At 32.9% G+C, this 18755-nt stretch overlaps 1 protein-coding gene across 5 annotated transcripts; it reads right to left on the bottom strand.

The window, feature by feature from the left end:
* Positions 1–1733: 1733 nt before the first annotated feature.
* LOC124325074 (protein Star-like) lies at positions 1734–17268 on the bottom strand. Of its 5 annotated transcripts, XM_046784405.1 has the most exons (7): positions 17204–17261; positions 17089–17132; positions 14410–14618; positions 10749–10924; positions 10475–10669; positions 7815–8045; positions 1734–1951 (listed from the first exon to the last, which is right to left on the bottom strand). In XM_046784405.1, the coding sequence occupies exons 3-7, from the start codon at positions 14600–14602 to the stop codon at positions 1811–1813; spliced, it is 936 nt and encodes a 311-aa protein (XP_046640361.1). In that variant the 5' UTR covers positions 14603–14618; positions 17089–17132; positions 17204–17261; the 3' UTR covers positions 1734–1810. The 5 variants fall into 5 exon arrangements, with proteins under 5 accessions (XP_046640361.1, XP_046640360.1, XP_046640363.1 ...); XM_046784404.1 differs by having other exon boundaries at positions 17089–17268; XM_046784407.1 differs by lacking the exon at positions 17089–17132.
* Between the last annotated feature and the right edge of the window lie 1487 nt (positions 17269–18755).

Here is an 18755-nt window from a genome sequence, read left to right as displayed (position 1 = left end):
GAAAGTACCTGGACCAAAGTGCAACAGCTCGTTTTATCTCTGCTTTTGTCCTGTCTCTCCTTGACAATGGCAACTCGCTTCTACTTGGTTTATCTGGAAAGCAACTTGACCGGCTTCAGTCAGTCCTAAACTCTGCGGTCCGACTGATCAACAGGACGTCAAGAATGGAGAAAAACAGCAGCACATTATCCACTTGTAGGCTGCATTACATTGGCTGCTGATCCGGTACAGAATCGACTTTAAGGTCGACACACTTGCCTTCCGCTGTGTTCACGGCACAGCACCAGCTTATCTGATGGAATTGGTGTCATTTCAAACAGCAACCCGGAGTGGGCTTCGTTCGGATAAGGAAACACTCAAACTCGTTGTTCCTCCTACAAAGAAAGTTCGATGGGGAGAGCGCTCTTTTTCTAGCAGTGCACCCAGGTTTTGGAATGACCTCCCTCTTGAACTCCGCTCTCTTTCCACCCTGACTAGTTTTCGATCCAGACTAAAAACTTACTACTACAGACTTGCCTTCCCCACCCCTAATAACAGTGTAGTCAACCTATTCTGATCTTAAGGGCGCCTTTGACCATGTAATGAAAAAGGCGCCTTATAAATATATATTATTATTATTATTACATACCAATAGGATCGTATAGCGAGAGAAATAACCAACGCGTGATCAATGATCAACACGGCAATATTTCATAAATGCAACAGTTTGCCTTTATCATGTATTTTAAAGTTTGGCGTTTTTTAAGTTTTATTTTAAACATGAAAGACGTAAGTAACTTTGATTTATTGAACAAAAACTAATTTAAGAAGCTTTTTTAATAAAACACTTGTACAACAATCTTAGCTTTTTTATGATATGTAATTCTTTTTCGCAGTGCAGTGACAAAGTTCTTCACTGGAGGACCCTGTATATTGTAATTTAAATGGAGTTCTAATGTTGAACACGAAATAATTTTATAATACTTAAAGTTTTATCGTTGGACTTTTGAAATATTTAAAAAACAATTGAGTTCTACTTTTGGCATGCAAAAAATTAAAAAAACTGAATGGAATTCTATTTTCGGACATTAAAATGATTAAAAGAATTATTGGAGTTCTATTGTTTGGCAGTGGAGTTCTACTGTCGATTACTGAAGTTCTATTGTAGGGTATTTTTTTAAAAATTTAAAAAGGTAGTTCTTATGTCTTTGGAGTTCTACTGTCGTTAGAAATCTACTGTCAAATACAAATAAATTTTTAAAAATTATTTAAAATATTGGGGTTCTATTATCGGTGGAGTTCTTCTGTCTTTGGAGTTCTACTGTCAGCAACTCATTTTTATCAGTAAACCATTAGCTTTACCAATTATTATTTAGTTTTAAATAGCTTAAAACTACTTAATTTCTAAATTAAACCAAAGTTTCAAATAATAAGTATGAAAACGAAAAATAAGTATTCATCTTTAAAGTACTTATTTGCAAAAACACTTATATTTATGTAAATTAATTATTTTTCACAAAAATAAGTGTTAAAAAAGGCAATTAGAAAAATAAGTATGAAAATATCACTTATGAAATCAGTAGCCTAAAACTACCCAAAAAAGAAAAAAAATGAGTAGTTTTCCGCTGCTGTGCATTTTTCGTGTGTTCCAACAAATCTAAAGTCTTGGAAGATTACTGTAAACTTAGTAACTTACTACTGTAAAATTTCATTTTTCGTGCATAGACGACTTTGAGTCTCTAAACAAGAATCGTTTATTACAATTAAAAGAAATCTGTTATACGTTTTTTGGTTTTATCCCAGTTTCCAATAAAATAATGTATTAATGTGATCAGCTTTTTTTAATGAAAACTAAATCATAGTATCCAGGTCCGTCCATTAATTCAGTATTTTGGTATCCCTGTTTTTTCATGTATTTTGTAAGATTTTGTATTTCTCGTTTGCTTCGTGATGTGATCTCCACTGTCAGTGTCTGTAAATGAATGATTAAAAATAGCAATTTTAAAAATTGTATTATTTTCTGGGTACTTTTGAAAAAATTTAGTATGAAAAAAAATATGCGCTATTAAATTGGGAGGAGTTCAAGTATGGCAATTGGTTGAGTCCAAAGTAGAAAATAGTTAGGGTGGTAAGCTTTTGTGTACGTTTAGACAGATGAGTTAGCTAGCCCCCAGTTCGTCACGTGACGAAATCAGTATTTGTTAAAAAAGTCTTTAGCCGAATTATTAAAAACTTTGTGGCTTGACAGCTTGATAGCTTGATAGAGGAAGAGAAAATCAATTAAAAAAAATTTTCTTTCCTTTGTTCTTTCCCCCTTTCCTTTGGTATCTAACCTACCCTACTTTGTTTCCTCCCTTTGTGGTTTGCTTGAATATGTTTTCAAAGTTTCTGGTCTGTTGCAAACCAGCTATGATTGATTAAGCAACATAAAAAATTATTATGAAGGTAGATTTGCGTCGTAGTCATCAACGGTCATCACAGATGAGAAATGTAATAAGGTTATCTATGATCCTAGAGGTCTATTTTTTGTTGCGTAAAATAAGAAAACCCCTTGAAGAAACGATTGGTTGCGCTTGACAAATAGAATTGCAGTAATTCAAGGTTACTCTGTATAAAGGTAAATTTATAAGCTAACCAAGTAAGTTGGTTAAAGTTACCTATCTTTTTTCCTACGTTGAACGCAACCCAGATAACTGCATCAACTGAGAAGAGTGAGAATTAAGTTCCAGCAGCATGCAGAATGCATTTATGTGTTCAGTATTTAAAAAATGCTTTTAAACAGAATTTTCTGAACCCACCATTTATTATAAATAGTTGTTCAGGAACAACACCGAAGCAGTAAACCACTTAACAAAATACTACTTTAAAGTGCGGAAAATATTTTATGGTCTATCCCACTTAAAAATTTTTCTCACACTCCAAATATTAAAAAAATACTTAAATTTAAGCATCCTACTAGAAACAAATTTTTTCTCACCTAATAAAAAATGAAAAATTTACTAGGGTATCGGTTTGTGTAAGCATCTCCCTATTTAAGATAACAGTTTTTGTTGCCCATTTTTTATTTACACGGCTGAAATAGTAACATCAATAGAAAATCGATGAAAAAAAATTCGACCATTATAGTTATAATAGTTGATATTTGAAACTGCTTCATCGAAGCACACATACATCGTAGATTTTCTTACATTATAAGGATTTTATAAGAACATGTTTTTTACAAAAATACGCGAATTTTTCACTTCAAAGTTTTTTTGGAGTCATTTGAATTTCTTAATTTCGCTCTTGTTCTTGCTGTGTTCCCATATTTATAACACATTCTAATTCCCATGGAATCACCAAAATCTAGAATTTTTAACTACTTTTATCTTACCATAGAATTATCAATTAAATAATTTCAGTGGCATGAAATTAAAATTTTAAGTGAGGAAGTGAACCATTAAGTAGGGAATTTGAGCCTTAAGTGGAAATTAAGTCACTGAAAATTAAAATTATTGCTAGCTTCCTTAAAACCTTAAATTTAAGTGGTTACACGCTGCTGTGTACTATTTTTACATTTTTTCTATGCTGCCATTTTCATATTTTGTGGAAATCATGTTTCTAGCTCTTATTTTGATTCTTTTTTACATTTCTGTATGATGAAGCAGTGCAGGTTTCCAAATTTTACCCATTACTTTAGAAGAATACATTAAAATAGGAAAATGAAAAAAATACTGATTTCTTTTTTTTCATATATCTTATAGGAATTATGTTACGGATGTTATTTTGATACATTTTGTTCACTCCTATGCTTAAAAACATTTTTATTTCCATTAAAAAAGCTTATGTTTAAAATTTTGGATTGCATTCTGCATTTAACAGCTGGGTTAAAAAAATTGTTGGGAAATTCTCTAAAAAACTGTATTATAAACATAGTTATTTGTATAAGATTATTAAAAGTATGCTTCAATGGTGTAGGGAGTAAAGCTTACATAAAAATTCGATTTTAACCGCGTCCCAAAAATCCAATTTTTGATGGGGGTTCATAGGGAAAAAAGGGTGTCGCGAAAAAATATTCGCAAAACATTTTTTTCCTGCTTCCCTACTCTCTACAAAAAATGTTAGTTTGTTTAGGACGTATACAGTACATACCAGAAGTTTGGAAACGCCCGAGAGAAGCTCATGTAAAAAGTTGATTTTCGCGGCGTTCTCAAAATCAGGTTTTTAGACTGAGGGCATTAAAATTTTTTTTAGTAGCCATAATAGTTTGCTACTTCCTGAAATTTTTAATATTTTTATATCTAAGGGGAGGGCAGCTAAAAATGGATGTACAAGTTTTTAAACACTCTGTACGGGTTTATTAAAAATTGGCTACTTTACCACTCTCCAAATAGGAAACAAATAACCTGAAAGGGTCGCCAAAAAGTGCAAAGTAAAGAACTTTGTTAGCTCTTTAACTAGTGCCATTTTCAAATTTTTCGATAAACATTAAATGTAATAAATTTTGATATGAAAACAAGATTTGTTATTTCTGACCCTTTTCCCCCTTCTATCACTCCCTGTGGTGTTGTCACGATTTCTCTTTTGTTCAATTTTAATAGAAAGGGTAAACATCGCCTGCTACAGCAAAGTCGAAATTTTGATCAGATCTTTTCTAAAAAAAAATAGATTTTTTATCATTTCTACACCGATGAACCCACCCACGCTGGGTTGTCGCCCCCTCGTAAGTTCGCGTTTTCACTGTTTTTCAGAGAAAAAGGTTCGCGTGGTGGAAATGGGGGGGAGGGGAGAAAGGGACTAGAACGGGCCAAAAAATAGAAACTGTTTTAAATTTCCAATTGACTACAATTAATATGACGCAAAAAATCTGAAAATGAAGGATGTCTTTCAGCTAGTGAAACTCGTAATTTCAGAGTTTTACGCGTCTTCCTAGCTCTACCCGTTCTTTATTTATCCCCCCTTAAAGTATCCTAATTTGCATATAGCTCTACGGAGCGTTCCCAAAATTAGGGCTCGATTATAAACCTACACTTCCCTTGATAGGAATAATTAAAAAAAATCAGCCTCTTGCTACCCATAATGGCTTCGACAAAAAAAATTGTCACAATCCGACCAAAATTGGATTTTTGGGAACGCCGAGAAAAACGCCTTTTTCCATAAGGTTCTCTCGCGCGTTCCCAAACTTTAGGTAGGTACTGTATCTAAGGCGTATTTTTGGTTTATGACAAATCTCTTTGTTTAAAACCAAAAGCGCTATGAAAAAGAAGGGGGTTGTGTCAAGTCGCGTGGCAAATAGCTCGGATAAATGGGGTAGAATGGCACATGCTATACTTATGGGCTGAATTAACACCTAGCGATGTCGTCATGAACTAAATTTTCCGAAAATGTTTTCTTCCCATCTCAAAAATTGCAAGACAATTCGCCCCGAAAAAAGTAGGTTCGTTAATATTGCGTTTTCACCCTATAAGCTGGTCAATTGAAATAAACAAAAATTTTTGTCTGAAAGAGGAAACAATTTTATTTTAGATACTTATTTTTAATAAAGACCCCTTGAGCACCTTCGGGATTTAAAGTGAGTTTAAGTTTAGTTGATTACGATTTTAAGATTTTAAGGAAGTTTTTCATTTGCAGAAAGTCCTGTAATGAAAGCATGGCCTACTACAATCACGGCCTACATACTGGCTATCCCTCTGTTGCCGAATGGATCCAGCCTTTCCCATCCCCTTTCTCTGACTCATCACAGCCAGAGTGACGAAAGTAGTCTCAAAATGTTCCCCTTTCCAAGACTTTTTTCCACCGTTTGAAACTTACAATTCAGTCTAGTTACTATTGTTTACTTAACAAGTGGTGCCATCTATGTTTGAAATCTTTAAATGCTGAAAAAATACAAAATGACCGATTTTTTACATCTTTAAATGCAAACTAAAGATTAGAATGTCAAATGGGTTCATGTTTAAAGCATCAAAGCTATGCGAACCATCTTTAGTTACATTTTCCATTGTGTAAATCTACCAGTTTTAGCTTGGAATAGCTTGGAAATATGATTATTTCGTCATTACTGACCACTTTCACTTTACACGATTCCTATTGGTTGAAAAAAATCCCAATCAAGTTTTTCAGGTCGACCGATGGAGGAGGAGCCTATGCTGCTATAAAAAACCCTAAACCTTCGGTTATATATTAAACTTAATACCTCGGGGACAAATTTTAAGTTAACTAGTGAAGTCTTCAAAATAAAAAATAAAGCGTAATAGACAACACGATTAAAGGGCTAAAAAATTATTTTATTTGTTGTTCCCATACTTCTAAGACTATTTTATTGTTTTTTTTTCTAATATGCGTTTTAGTTAAGACCATAACAGGTAATTTAAAAAATGCAATCTCTCGGTTGCAAGAGAACGAAAAATGGTGGCTGCCAACTTACAAACTATCCTAGTCGCCCCGCTCTCCCCTATTGCCGGATAGTGTGAGACTATCGCAAGAGAAAGGCTATAATATTTTTTTATTTCTATATTTTTTACCGCCTTCTTTACTTAACTCTACATCTTAGCATCAATCATTAATTTACCACTCATTTATATGGGTGACACATTATGGAATCCTTTTGCCTAAAATGGAAAATGCTAAAATTAATCTTATAATTTTAGAATTTGTCCCAGTAACAAACTGATCGATTCTCTGTCATATCACTATTTGATTTAAGAACTATTATTAGTCTCTGAGAGATTTTCTCTGGAAATCCGATGGCCCACCCGTCTTAATTTGCTGATACATCCCATGGGAATACCTCCACTGTCGAGCACTGCCATCTAGCAGCCAAAAGGGAAAACTCTCTTCGTGGCTAAAAAGGGTTTGTGGCTTACCTTGCCTGATGTTTTAACACCTCCTGATTGTTTCTACTACTCCGATAAATTTATTTAAAAATTTCTGTTTGGAACGAAAATGCTTTTAGTAAATGTTATAGGGATATCTAATTTGAAGTAATGGGTGGCGTGGGCAAACGAGGGTGAACGCCCTCGCTTGCTATTGCTATTGCCGTTTCTCCATCCGAAGTTTTGGGGTCCTGTTCCCCTCGAAAGACACATTCCAACAAAGGGTCCTGCCTTACAGGTCCACTTTTTTCCCACACCAAACACGGACCCAAGTCAAGACGAGATACAGACTCACATTTCCATGGGCCAGTAAGACAGGGTGTTTCTGATGAGTTATGGCCTTAGACAGTCTATAATGATTCAATAGCAAAATGGCTCGAAATGCATGGGCTTTTCTACAACATTTTTTGTTTAATTTGTCTATAACCAGTCATTCTTTCCCTACCACGCAGTTCCCTGTTTCCTGTAAAAATTGTGTAATAGAAAATAACTATAAAAAACCTCGAAGGCACCATTCAGTGTTCTGGTTTATTGGGAATTGATTCAATTGCCATGGCCATCCATTTAGTTAAGAAAGTCCGCCCCAACACGTTTTGTTGGAGGGAGGATACGAAAATCAAGCAAATAAGGTAACTCGACCTCTACCATAGGCTAATACCATCCAGAAATACAGAATAAAAAGGTTGTTTTTTTAGCACAGGGTATTGAAACTTCCAGCAGCGAATGTATATGTAAAGAACCCTCGTTATGTAAAATAATGTCCCCACATTCCTAGACAAATTTGATAGAGAGTATACCTTCAAAGACCCCAAGTGGTTTAAACAAAAAATTCTTCATAATACGTACTAAACACGTAATTCTTCATTTATGTGGGTATACATAACTGTTTTGTAATATAGTAGCTGACAATTTTTTACGTATAACAAGCAAACTCTTACCATATGAACACTGACCCCTCCTTGTTTTTTTTTTGTTTTTTTTTACCTTTATGTCAACATGCTTCCAGGGTATGTTTGTGAGGATATTAATTTCACTTCCTTCTACGTCGAGACTAAAATAATCTACACGAGTCTGGCCCACAGCCAGCAAAATTGAATACAATGGGAAGCATTGTGCTTCAATAAGCCAGCTTGATATGTCCTCCTTTTCAGCATTTTTTTTTAATTTGTTGGGTTCATAAATCTTCCCTGCTTCGTCATTGGCATCGAATTGAACCTAACAAAAATTTAATTTTTATTCATGTTAAAGCAAACTTTCAATACTATACAGAAGTTTCGATGAAGAAAAATTATGGAATATCATTTCAAATCACAAATCTGTAATTATGCTCATTCATATGTTAATAGCCAACAGCTAATTTATGGTTAAACAAGGGTAGACCGGGGCTAGTTGTCTTAGTGGTAAGTCGCTCTTTTCCCTTTAATTTTGCTTAACTTGAGATCCAGAATTTTTCAGAATAGCAAAAGTTTCCAGTTGGATCAATAGGGTGTGTGTACCAAATTTTTATTCATCTGCACTAAAATCGTTACGTTTCATAGCCCAAATATGTTTTTGACCCCGCCGTGAATTTTTTTATACCAGACCGATTTCCTTTTTGTCAACTCCGTGTATATTTGTGATATTTTTTCGTTACGTAGTTTTTTCATTGAGCTAGCTGAAATAAATTATTTATGTCGATATAACTTGATTTGAGGTAAGTAATTTGAAACGAAAAACTGACACGCACCCTTTTTCGGGAGCAAGTTGGCCTATTTTTTAATAGTCCTGTTTCTCTGTCAAAATCTTCTCTTTTCTTTTTAGATTATGAAAAATTATGATGAAGAGGAAAGACTTTAAGTGTTCAAATTGAAAGAGCAATTTAAATTGTTTTGAAAGAAGTAAGAAGAATTACCAATGTGTGAATCCCATTTGATATACTAAGAAAAAGTCTGTAAAACTACATTGACAGAAAGAATAAGGACATTTTTTCTAATTACGGGAACAGATGTCTAGAAAAAGTGCTTTCAAAATTAAATGTTGTTCAAGTTTATACCAGCTAAGAAAGAAATTTAATGCAGTCTATAGAATAATCAATTGAGTTAATGAGTCTACAAACATTTATCGGGAAGGTTTTCATGGATGAAGAAAGGGCTTTACTAGTTCATTACATCCATCGATAAGAAGACATTTATGGTATTCTGTCCTGTGTAAGAAAGCTTTCAATTTATGCCCACAATGATTCTACAATTACCAACAACGAAGATCGAAAAATCTTTAGCTAGGTAAAACTGGTTGACTCAAAAGATTTTACCAAGAAGCTGGAGTGTCTTATTTAAAAAAACACAGAAGAATCTTTTAATGTCAGGTTACAATGAAATTAAGTGCATTCTGATGGCCTACTTAATTAAGCTAATAAGAAATAAAGATTTTTCGACCAAGTTTTACAGATGAAGGAAAGGCCAAGTTAGTTCAATGATTCAATCGGGAAGAATATGAAATATGTGTTAGCCAGCTGCCAGCCAGACTTCCTACTTGATAACGTTTCGGTATACAGGACTATATTTAAAACTTGGTTTATTGGTTTGTTATTGGATTTGTGAGAAGACAAACATTTATATTTGTGTGTTTTCCTAATTCCTGTGTAAATCCCTATGTTGGTAAGTTGCCCACTGAAGGTGTCGCAATAAAACGTATTTTTTTGCTAGAATTTATGCTTTTCTAATACTTTTTTATGTTAATTTTAGGTTAAGAAAATAAAGTTTGATATAAGCTAAACATTTTATCGTTTTAATAAAAATTACGATGCGCAGAGGTGGGCGTTAAAAAAAGGTCTACAAACCCCGGTCTCCCCTAATGATAAAATGGTAATTCAAATTTTCTTAGTAATGCGCACACTAAAAACAGCTTGCAGTTTTTTAAAAAGATACAGTACCTACCCAGAGTTTAAGGCAAGCTGAGAGCAGCTTAGGGGAAATTGATCTAGTTCTCACGGAAACTTAAGGAGCTATGCGTTCCAAACCCAACTAAATATTACCGAAAAAAAGGGAATTTTATCTACGAAATAGACTTTTAGTATCCAAACTAACATTTTTGGTTGCTTTTGACCAACAATCTTCGACTCAGATTTATCTCCTTCGTTCCCAAGCTAATCCGGATCAAAATTCATGAAATATCAATTCACGAAACCCCAAGTCTCAGCCCGTCAACATTGCTTTTTGCCAGATATTCAGCTAAAAAAACGAATTAATTTAAAATGTAGCTCTGTTCTTAAAAACTTCAAAGGGATTTTTAAACTCAGTTCAGATATTCGAATTATTAAGATTTTTGTGATACCCCAATTTATACCAATTTTTGGAGAATTGCATTCGGCGTTGTCGATTTATATATAACTTATATCCCTTTTAACCCCTCTCCTGTCCAACCCTTCGCTTTTTTCCTGTTAAATATGTATCAAATCCCTTCTATTTGATATAATACAAGAACTTGCTACATTATGAAACAATACATATTTCACGAATTTCAATACCGGTTATCTCGGGAACAAAAAAAAATTAAAAACTGGACTTTCTTCCGTTAGAATCGACTAACAATTTAGCAGTGTTGATTAGAAGCAAAAATCTGTTATTGAATTTTTCAAGTCATGATAGGATACTAGGCTTACATACCTTAGTAGGGAATGGTTTCGTACTGAGGCAAACTGGTAAAGACCAAGCATGGCGTCGTTTTGCCAAAACTTCTTTAAATAATTCTCTGTTCGCTTCGATCAGTATTCCTTTCCACTCCAGGTATCGCTCCATGTATAGCGTATTAGAGCCATATTCACCATCTAATGCCCCACACTCAACAAAAAAAGCTCCAGACTTTGACAATATGCAAACATTACAATGATGAAAAGAAGAAAATTAAACCAAAAATGCCACAAAATTTGTAAAAACCTACTTTATTTTTTAGGTGATTAAGGATTACTTTGGATTGGCCTGAAGATGGGTCCGATACATCGGGAAAATTAAGGTTAGGAGAATTCTCTTTTGGGGATGGCAGGTACAAGAACAATCTTCTGATAAGTTCAATAACGCAAGGGTGATCCTGTTGTAAACGGTTTTCATTGGCCATTTCTGTTGTTTTAATAGTATAAATTTATTTTATTTTTTATATATTAAAACATAAAAAAACATTTAAAAAGATTTTAGGTGGGCAGCATGCTTCAAAGACTTGCACTCCCATTTTAAATTATTTTTATCTTTAAAACATGAAATTTTGTATGCAATATTCGAGTGGTTTTTATGTAATTAGTGATTTAGCATTCGATTAAATTTACTATTAAAAGAATTCCATTTATTAGGGGTTGGACAGAATTGGAAGACTTGCGATAATGCAATGACGTATTATCTAACGTGTATATATAGGTGAAGCAAGTTGCCCAAAATTATATTTTCAGTTTTTCTGAATTTCTGAATTTCATGTAAATTAAATACGATAACAAACACGATCAATCCAAAGAAAAAACGAATATAAATCTGCATTATTCATAAACTTCACAAACAGTATACTAAAAAAATTAAAAAAAATAAATCTAACAACTAGCCCCCCTTTCTCCTACTCCCCTTCCATTTTCATTAGGGGAGGATCGGCATCACCCGCACTTGTTTAAGTTTTTGAGCCCCAACTTCTTTATTTCTCAATATTTTTTATCCTCGATAGGTTTTAAAAAGAGGAAGAATTAGCTATCAAAGGCGTATTTTTAGTTTATGACAAATCTCTTTGTTTCAAAGCAAAAGCGCTTTGAAAATGAAGGAGATGGGTTGATGAGTCACGGGGAAAATTGCTAGTGTAGGCGGGGTAGAATGGCCCATTTTATTCTTATAGGCAAAAAGAATACTTGGCGTTTGCGACATGAACAAATTTTTCGAAGTTTTCCCTCGTATCTCTAACCATAAAAGTTAATTTGCGCCAAGAAAAGGTTACGATAATATAACGTTTTCAACCAAGAATATGGTTAAAAAAATTAATAAAAATTATCTTCTGAAAAAGAAAAGGATTTCCTTTAAGAAACTTTTTTTTTTAAGTATTAAGGGTATTAGGGAAGTCCACAAAAAAAAGAAAGTGAAGTGGAGTTAAGGGCAAAAAAATTATTTCATTTTAAATTTTTAAACTGTCAATTGGTAACTGCAATAAAAACCTAATGAAAACTATAAAAAAATTATCAACCTAAAAATATCATTAATCCACATGAAGAAGTTACTATCATATTATAATTATAATAGGTTGTCGGAAGAAGATCCAAATGGAATGATGAAATCCCGAGACCGATATTTGTTTACTGCTAATTTTGTATCTAATCTTATTTAATTTTTTCGACCCTTAAATCGGATCAAATTTTTAACAGGTAAAAGAATTGCATATTTAAGTTTGTTTATTTTTTCAGTAGAAAAAATGTTTAAAGTCTAATTAGATAAGTAGTAATTGTCTCATGGTTAAGTAGTTAAAATGGTGATAAAATATGTAGTTTTCCGCTGCTGGCGGTTTCGTTTCTTCTACCTAGTTGATGGATTGCACGATTATTTATGTACTTTCCCAAACCATTCTTTTGGGGTTAAATGTGCAGCAAAATTTTATTATGTGCCTAAGTAATTTCTTAGGGAGAACGTTGGAAGAAACGGGTAGTCAGGGACGTTTGAAATATTGACCTTACAAAACGAATGGCTGGTATTTAAACTTTGACTGGTTAAAGTATTTAAATGTAGTTTTCTAGGATGACGGTTCGATATACTATTCAAACAACTTCTTCCTTTTTGTTATCTATGAAATTTTCGTTTTTGTTCATTCTTCGACTTTTTCGTACCAGCTGACAACGACGAATATAAAATTTCTTTTGGAACTGAAGATACGAAATTTAACGAGCTGTTTTAACAGGGCTACCCTACTTTAAAATTCAGTAATATTAACCATACACAAATTCGTTTCCTATATCATGATTATGCTTAATATTAAGTACATCCAGTAAGTATTAATAGATATTTTTTTTAAAATGAGAGTGCAACGGGTTTCTATTCTTTCGATGAACCATATTTGTAATAAATCGTAGCTGCAAGTTTTTTTTTCATGTAGCACATAACCCGTTTTTTAATGTGTATTTGTGGATGGTATTGGTCAATAACTGTATGAATATGATAAAGAAAGATATTTCAAAATTAATAAATGATTTAAGTCTCACCCCTTACTTTTTGCTCTTCTGCACTTATCTCTAAACATCAACTTATATTTTAAGATACGCGCAACCCTTTTTCAATGAAAAACAATTTTTTCGCTAAGTTAGTAACTTTGTGGATTAGAGATTTTTCAAAACACAAACAGTGGTAGTAATGTACTTAACCAATATGTTTTTTTGGCAGATCTTGCTTACAGAATTTACTTACTTATTTTACTTACTCAACTTTATATCATTATAAATCCATGATAATTTAGTCATCATAGGGTGAATTTATAATTTCATATTTAGCTTTGCTGAGATTTTAACCATCAATCTATGAAGTCACACTCCAGCTTAAAAACCACTGTGCTATTCTGACCTAATATCCAATGAAGTAGGGGAGACCAGGTCTTTGTGGGAGGGGCTATAATGTATACAGGGCAATTTTAATGTGCAGAATTTGTTTAACAATCAAATGCGTATGTAAAATGATTTTTTATTTATCCTTTAAACTTTTTTTTCTTGAAATTCTGATTACTTTTCTGAGTTTTATGGGAAATTTAACAAAAGGGAATCAGCTAAAATATTTCGGACGTTTAGTTTTTCATGTTTTTAATACTTTTAGAAATATTTTCATAAAACCCAGATAGCTGTTTGATGTGGTAGTTTTATTTTTTTTAAATGTGTTTTTAAGTATTTAAAATTTATTTTATTTGACGTTTTTTGTGTTCCGGTCAAATGTTACTGTCAGCTGTTGCCAGATAAAATAGCTAAAAAAAGACATTTTTTTCTTTTGTGAAAACATCTCCATTCATACTAAAAATATAAATAAAAAGATAGCACTTCTGAAAGAGAAAGAAATTTCTTGTTCATAAGTACATTTTTAAATAAATAAAATTCACCGTTGCAGACGGTTCTGTCCCGTTAAACCATAATTTTTTCTTCAATTTTCCCTTTTGGCATTTTATTAAATCGCTATCAAATAGTTTAACGAAAAAAATTTGGGACTTGGAAAATTTGTAAATTTTTCGTCTTCCCCTCTTTCATATTTTTAAGAAAAATATTGCAGTAAGAAATCGCTGGTCCTAGATGGTACTAATTTAAAAAATGCCCCCTCAGATTTTTTGCAGGATTAATTGCTAAAAAATTTCCTGCTCAAGACACCCCAAATTCGGGTCAAAACACCAAAATTTGAGGAAGGTGATCTAATACCTGTGATGGGTACTGTACAAGTCCCAATTTGGTGACCACTGAGCGTGTTATAGCAATAAATAAAACGAAGAAGTAAGGTACCTAAACCTGTATAACATTTGTTATAATACCATCCGCACATAGCCTAGACATTTTATTATAGTAGGATTTTATCTTTTTACACTTAGAGAAACTTGTAGCCACGACTGTAGACTTTACCGACAGTACAGAAAGAATTATGCGAGGATAGCTCAGTTGACCAATGCTCCCCAAATGTCTCTTCCATCAAATTGTAGAGATGAATTTCAGAATTCAAAGAATTAGGAGGCAAGAAATGGAAAAATGTATAGATGATAACAGTGGCAAAAAATGGAACCGACGATCGACAGCGACGTTTGTAAATTAAAAACATTTCACCAAACTAATTCCTAAAATGAAATGCAAAAAAAAAAGAAAACAATGTCACAAGTGAATTTCAGTCTAAACTCGCTCAAAAATGGTGCCAAGCGTCTGATGACATTTTTTTATATATTATTAAGAGGAACACAGCAGAAAAGTTATTTAGAATTTAGAAACTACCCTTTAAAAAAAATTCCTAAATGATTTACAAAACAACCCCAAGAAATATAATTCATACAAAGTGAGGTTTGTTATACGGACTATGAAATGAGACTAATTATGGATTTTTTGGTTGGTTCCGTTTTATGCATTTGCAATGCATTTATTTTTTTTAGTTGATGGATTCCGCCTTAAGTGCTGTGTTAAACATGTCAAAAAATGTTGTTAAAAGCCGTTTTTATCGGTTTTAATAACAAGGAAATTTATTAAAAATAGTAATATAACACGATTTATAGTCCTATTGGTATTACAAAGACAACAGTGTTAAAAAAACCTTGCCGATTATCGGACAAATTCTCCCAGAAAAACAGGAATCCAATTCGGGACATTCGGAATAGTTCATACATAAATTGGACAAAAATGGTCTTGCATTCGCAGGTCACCACTTTTTTAACGAGAAAGGGAATTCTTGAATAGGTTTAATTTAACTAAATCAAAATAACAAAATATCAATAGAAGTTAATGATATACAAAAATGATAATAAAAACTTATGATATATGATAAAATTCCAGATTTATTATTAGGTTCTAATGAATCAACGATTTTTTGCATATTTCTTAAGCAAAAATCCATGGTAAACTCAAGAAATTTATATGATTTGTTTTCTTTTTTACTACGAAATGAATTCTAGTTCACATAATATTAGACCAAAATATTTGACATGAACATTTTTTATGACAAATATGAGGGTGAAAATGCTCATCATTTAATGAAAAAATTTAGATCACCAAAGTTATGAAAAAATCATTTATGTCATTAAAAATCATATTTTTTCTCATATAGTTTGATGAGATAAGTGCGAAAAGGAAAAAGAATGAGGAAAGGGCATAAAATGGGATGAAACTTTACCATAAATTGTAATTCCCTCAAGAATAAGAATTCCCTTTCCGACACAAACTTCTAATTGTTTCCCCCGTAACGAGAAAAACTTGAATTAGATTTTAATGTAGTCGCATATTTTGTTATTCCCCGGCCTTTTACCTAAAAATCCTGTTTTCTGTTGACATTTTTACTCGAGTGGATGAATACAGAAAATAGCTCCATAAAAGATTTTTTCCTCAGTAGTTTGGGTGTCTACCGAGGCAAATTTCTGTAAGATTTCCCAAAAATAATTTTTGCTCACCGAAAACACGAAAATGTTTTTTTGGAGGGAGTGAAAAAATATAATACCACATAAATATACACTTACATTTTTTTCTTGTTTCTGATGAAAAAAGTATGAATTTGTGCGACTTTTCGTTGAAAAATCTGCACAAGATAGAAAACCACATTTTTAGGGGGTACACTAACAAAGCAAATGGCGGCGTGAAACGGGAAAAAGGGGGAGATGTATACACATGAACGCACATATACTGTCCAGGTTATAAGACCCACATTGATGCGCACATGACTCGAAAGCAAACTAATCAACGAGTTTGCTGATTTTTTAAAGGGCGATCTCCCACTCAACCGGACCGAAATACCCTCTTTCTGGTTGAGGTACTTTTCGGATCGTTATCCGGAAAAAGACTCTAAAAATACGGAATAGGTCTATTTTAATAAAAATCGCAAGGCAATTCCAACGGAATAAAGTCCGGATTTTTATCTTTTCTCCTTCACGAGATAATCGGGATTGAAAATCGTGAAATATTACGAAAACCCAAAGTCTCCCCCTCCGACTACATCGCTTTTAGCCGTATATTCGGCTTTAAAAAAAAACGAATAAAAAAGAAATGTAGCCCTTTCATCCCTCTTTCCGAATCCCAAAGGATTTTTAATAATTCTTTAAGATGTCCGAGATATCACGATTTTCGTGATACCCCCATTTCGACACATTTTTCAGGCATTTTATTCGGCGTTGCCGATTGCCGTATATGTGACTGCGCCCCCCCTCCTTCACTTTTTCCATTGTTTTCTATGTATCAAGTCCCATCTGTATCGACATACAAGAAAAAAGTCAGCTGCACCTCACTGCAAAATTAAAAATCGTCGCTTTTTCCTTGAACGTGTATTAGTTAGAAATTTAGGTTTTTTAGCAAGACAAATAAGTCTTTAACTCAACATAACTTCAAGTTCAAGACAAACATGTCTTGCGCTATTGACGGCATATTTTTTCGTCATTATCAAGACAAAATGCAGTAGCTGCCAAAACTTTGTAGAATATTCTCTACAAACGCTTAACACAATATTAAAGCCAGTTCTGACAACTATTCACACCCTCCCCCATCACACCAAATTATTTATTAACATAATATGAAGATAAAATTCCAATAAAGTAAAGGAGAACGAGATGGACTAACCTTTTCATCATGCGTAAAAAAATATAATTTGATGAATCTTTTTACTCCGAAATGAATGAAGAGCTTTATTTCTCATGGAATAAAAATCTTCTCCTTTAAAATATAATTAAGTTACCAGTCTTCAATGCAACATCTTGTTTCCAGGTTTTTCTAGAGCAATTTACCAGTTTCACTGTTTTTGGAAATAGGCTTTCAACTAAATTTTACGGTGGCTTCTATAATATTTTATAGCGTATAGCATACATTAACTTGGCATGAAGAAGCAACTTTTTAAGTACTACAACTTTTCATCTCATGTTTAATTGGCTCTTAAATGAGTATATGAATAAACGAAAGGACTGAAAAGATAGATACATAGAAGCAGCAACTGGCGCAACACTGTTAATGTATTGCTCCCTGGAGCTACTTGTGGCTACTTTTCTCGTTGCATAAATAGACACTTTACTCTTTGGAAGTGGTTAGGAAAAGTCTTGTTTGAGGTTAGGATACCTTATTTCTTCAATTTTCTCATTTATTTTCCCCTACACTGACGAGAAAACTGGTGCACACAATCCAAAAATAATGTCAAAATTCCAGTTTACCTCCTCAGTTTTTTTTTAATATCTCCCAAATTACAAAAGCTAGGCGATTACGGTTTTTAACAAAACCTATCTATTTGTTTACCCAGAATTTAAAAAAAATATCATTTTGTCTCGCGGTTCACTTGTTAATGGTTATTATTCAGTAATTAAGGACAGATACTATTGAATTTTTCACGATTTTTAAATACACTGTTAGAAATTTTTATTACACTCTCATTCTTTTTTAATACTCAAAGACCAAGTGGTCAACAAGACCAAGGGTCCCTTCTAGTATTCCTTCGATTACCCTAAGCGTTCTCAAAGGGTTGTATTATACCCTTTTCCTAACTTCGAGTTCCATATCTGAATTTGGTTAACCTGCCGCACCGAATCCCTTCGGTTAGCTTCGAGGACGTAGTAATACCCTTGAACATAGGGGAGACCGGGCTATGTGGGACATGGGGCTAAAATTTACAGGGCAGTTTTGATTTGTACTATTTGTTTAAAAATTTCGATAAAAATACTACGTATTTTAAATGATGTTTTATTTGTCCTTTAAACTGTTTTTCATGAATTTCTGATTAATATGGCAAGTTTTATGGGGGAAAAAAATTAGAATCGGGAAAAAAATTTTGTACGTATAGTTTTCAATTTTTTTTTATACTTCTATAAATATTTTTATAAAACCCAGATAACTATTTGATAGAGTTTTCTTTCTAGTTTAAAATAGTATTTTTATTTGATAAAAATATGTTTCTAAGTATTTGATAATTTAGTTTATTTGATGTTGTTCGGGTCCGGGTTAAATGGTACAGCCATCTGTTGCCAGGTAAACGGCCAAAACAGTTAAAAAAAGACATCTTTAATTTTTTTATTGTATCTCTACTTATACTTAATAGAATGAATAAAATGACAGTACTTCTGAAAGAGAAATCAATTTCCTTTTCACTAGTGCGTCTTTTAATAAATTTAATCCATCCGTTTCAGAGAAAAACAGTGTTCCGTTTCCCCCCTGGCTCTGTTCCGTTTAACCCTAAGAAAATAGTTTTTCTGCATTTTTTCCTCTTCACATTTAATTAAATAACTATTGAAAAGTTTTACGGAAAA

The sequence above is a fragment of the Daphnia pulicaria genome, chromosome 1 (assembly GCF_021234035.1).
Source record: "Daphnia pulicaria isolate SC F1-1A chromosome 1, SC_F0-13Bv2, whole genome shotgun sequence".
Classification (NCBI taxonomy): Eukaryota; Metazoa; Arthropoda; class Branchiopoda; order Diplostraca; family Daphniidae; genus Daphnia; species Daphnia pulicaria.
Note: the sequence above shows the minus strand (reverse complement) of the source record. Positions and strands in the feature narration are given on the sequence as shown.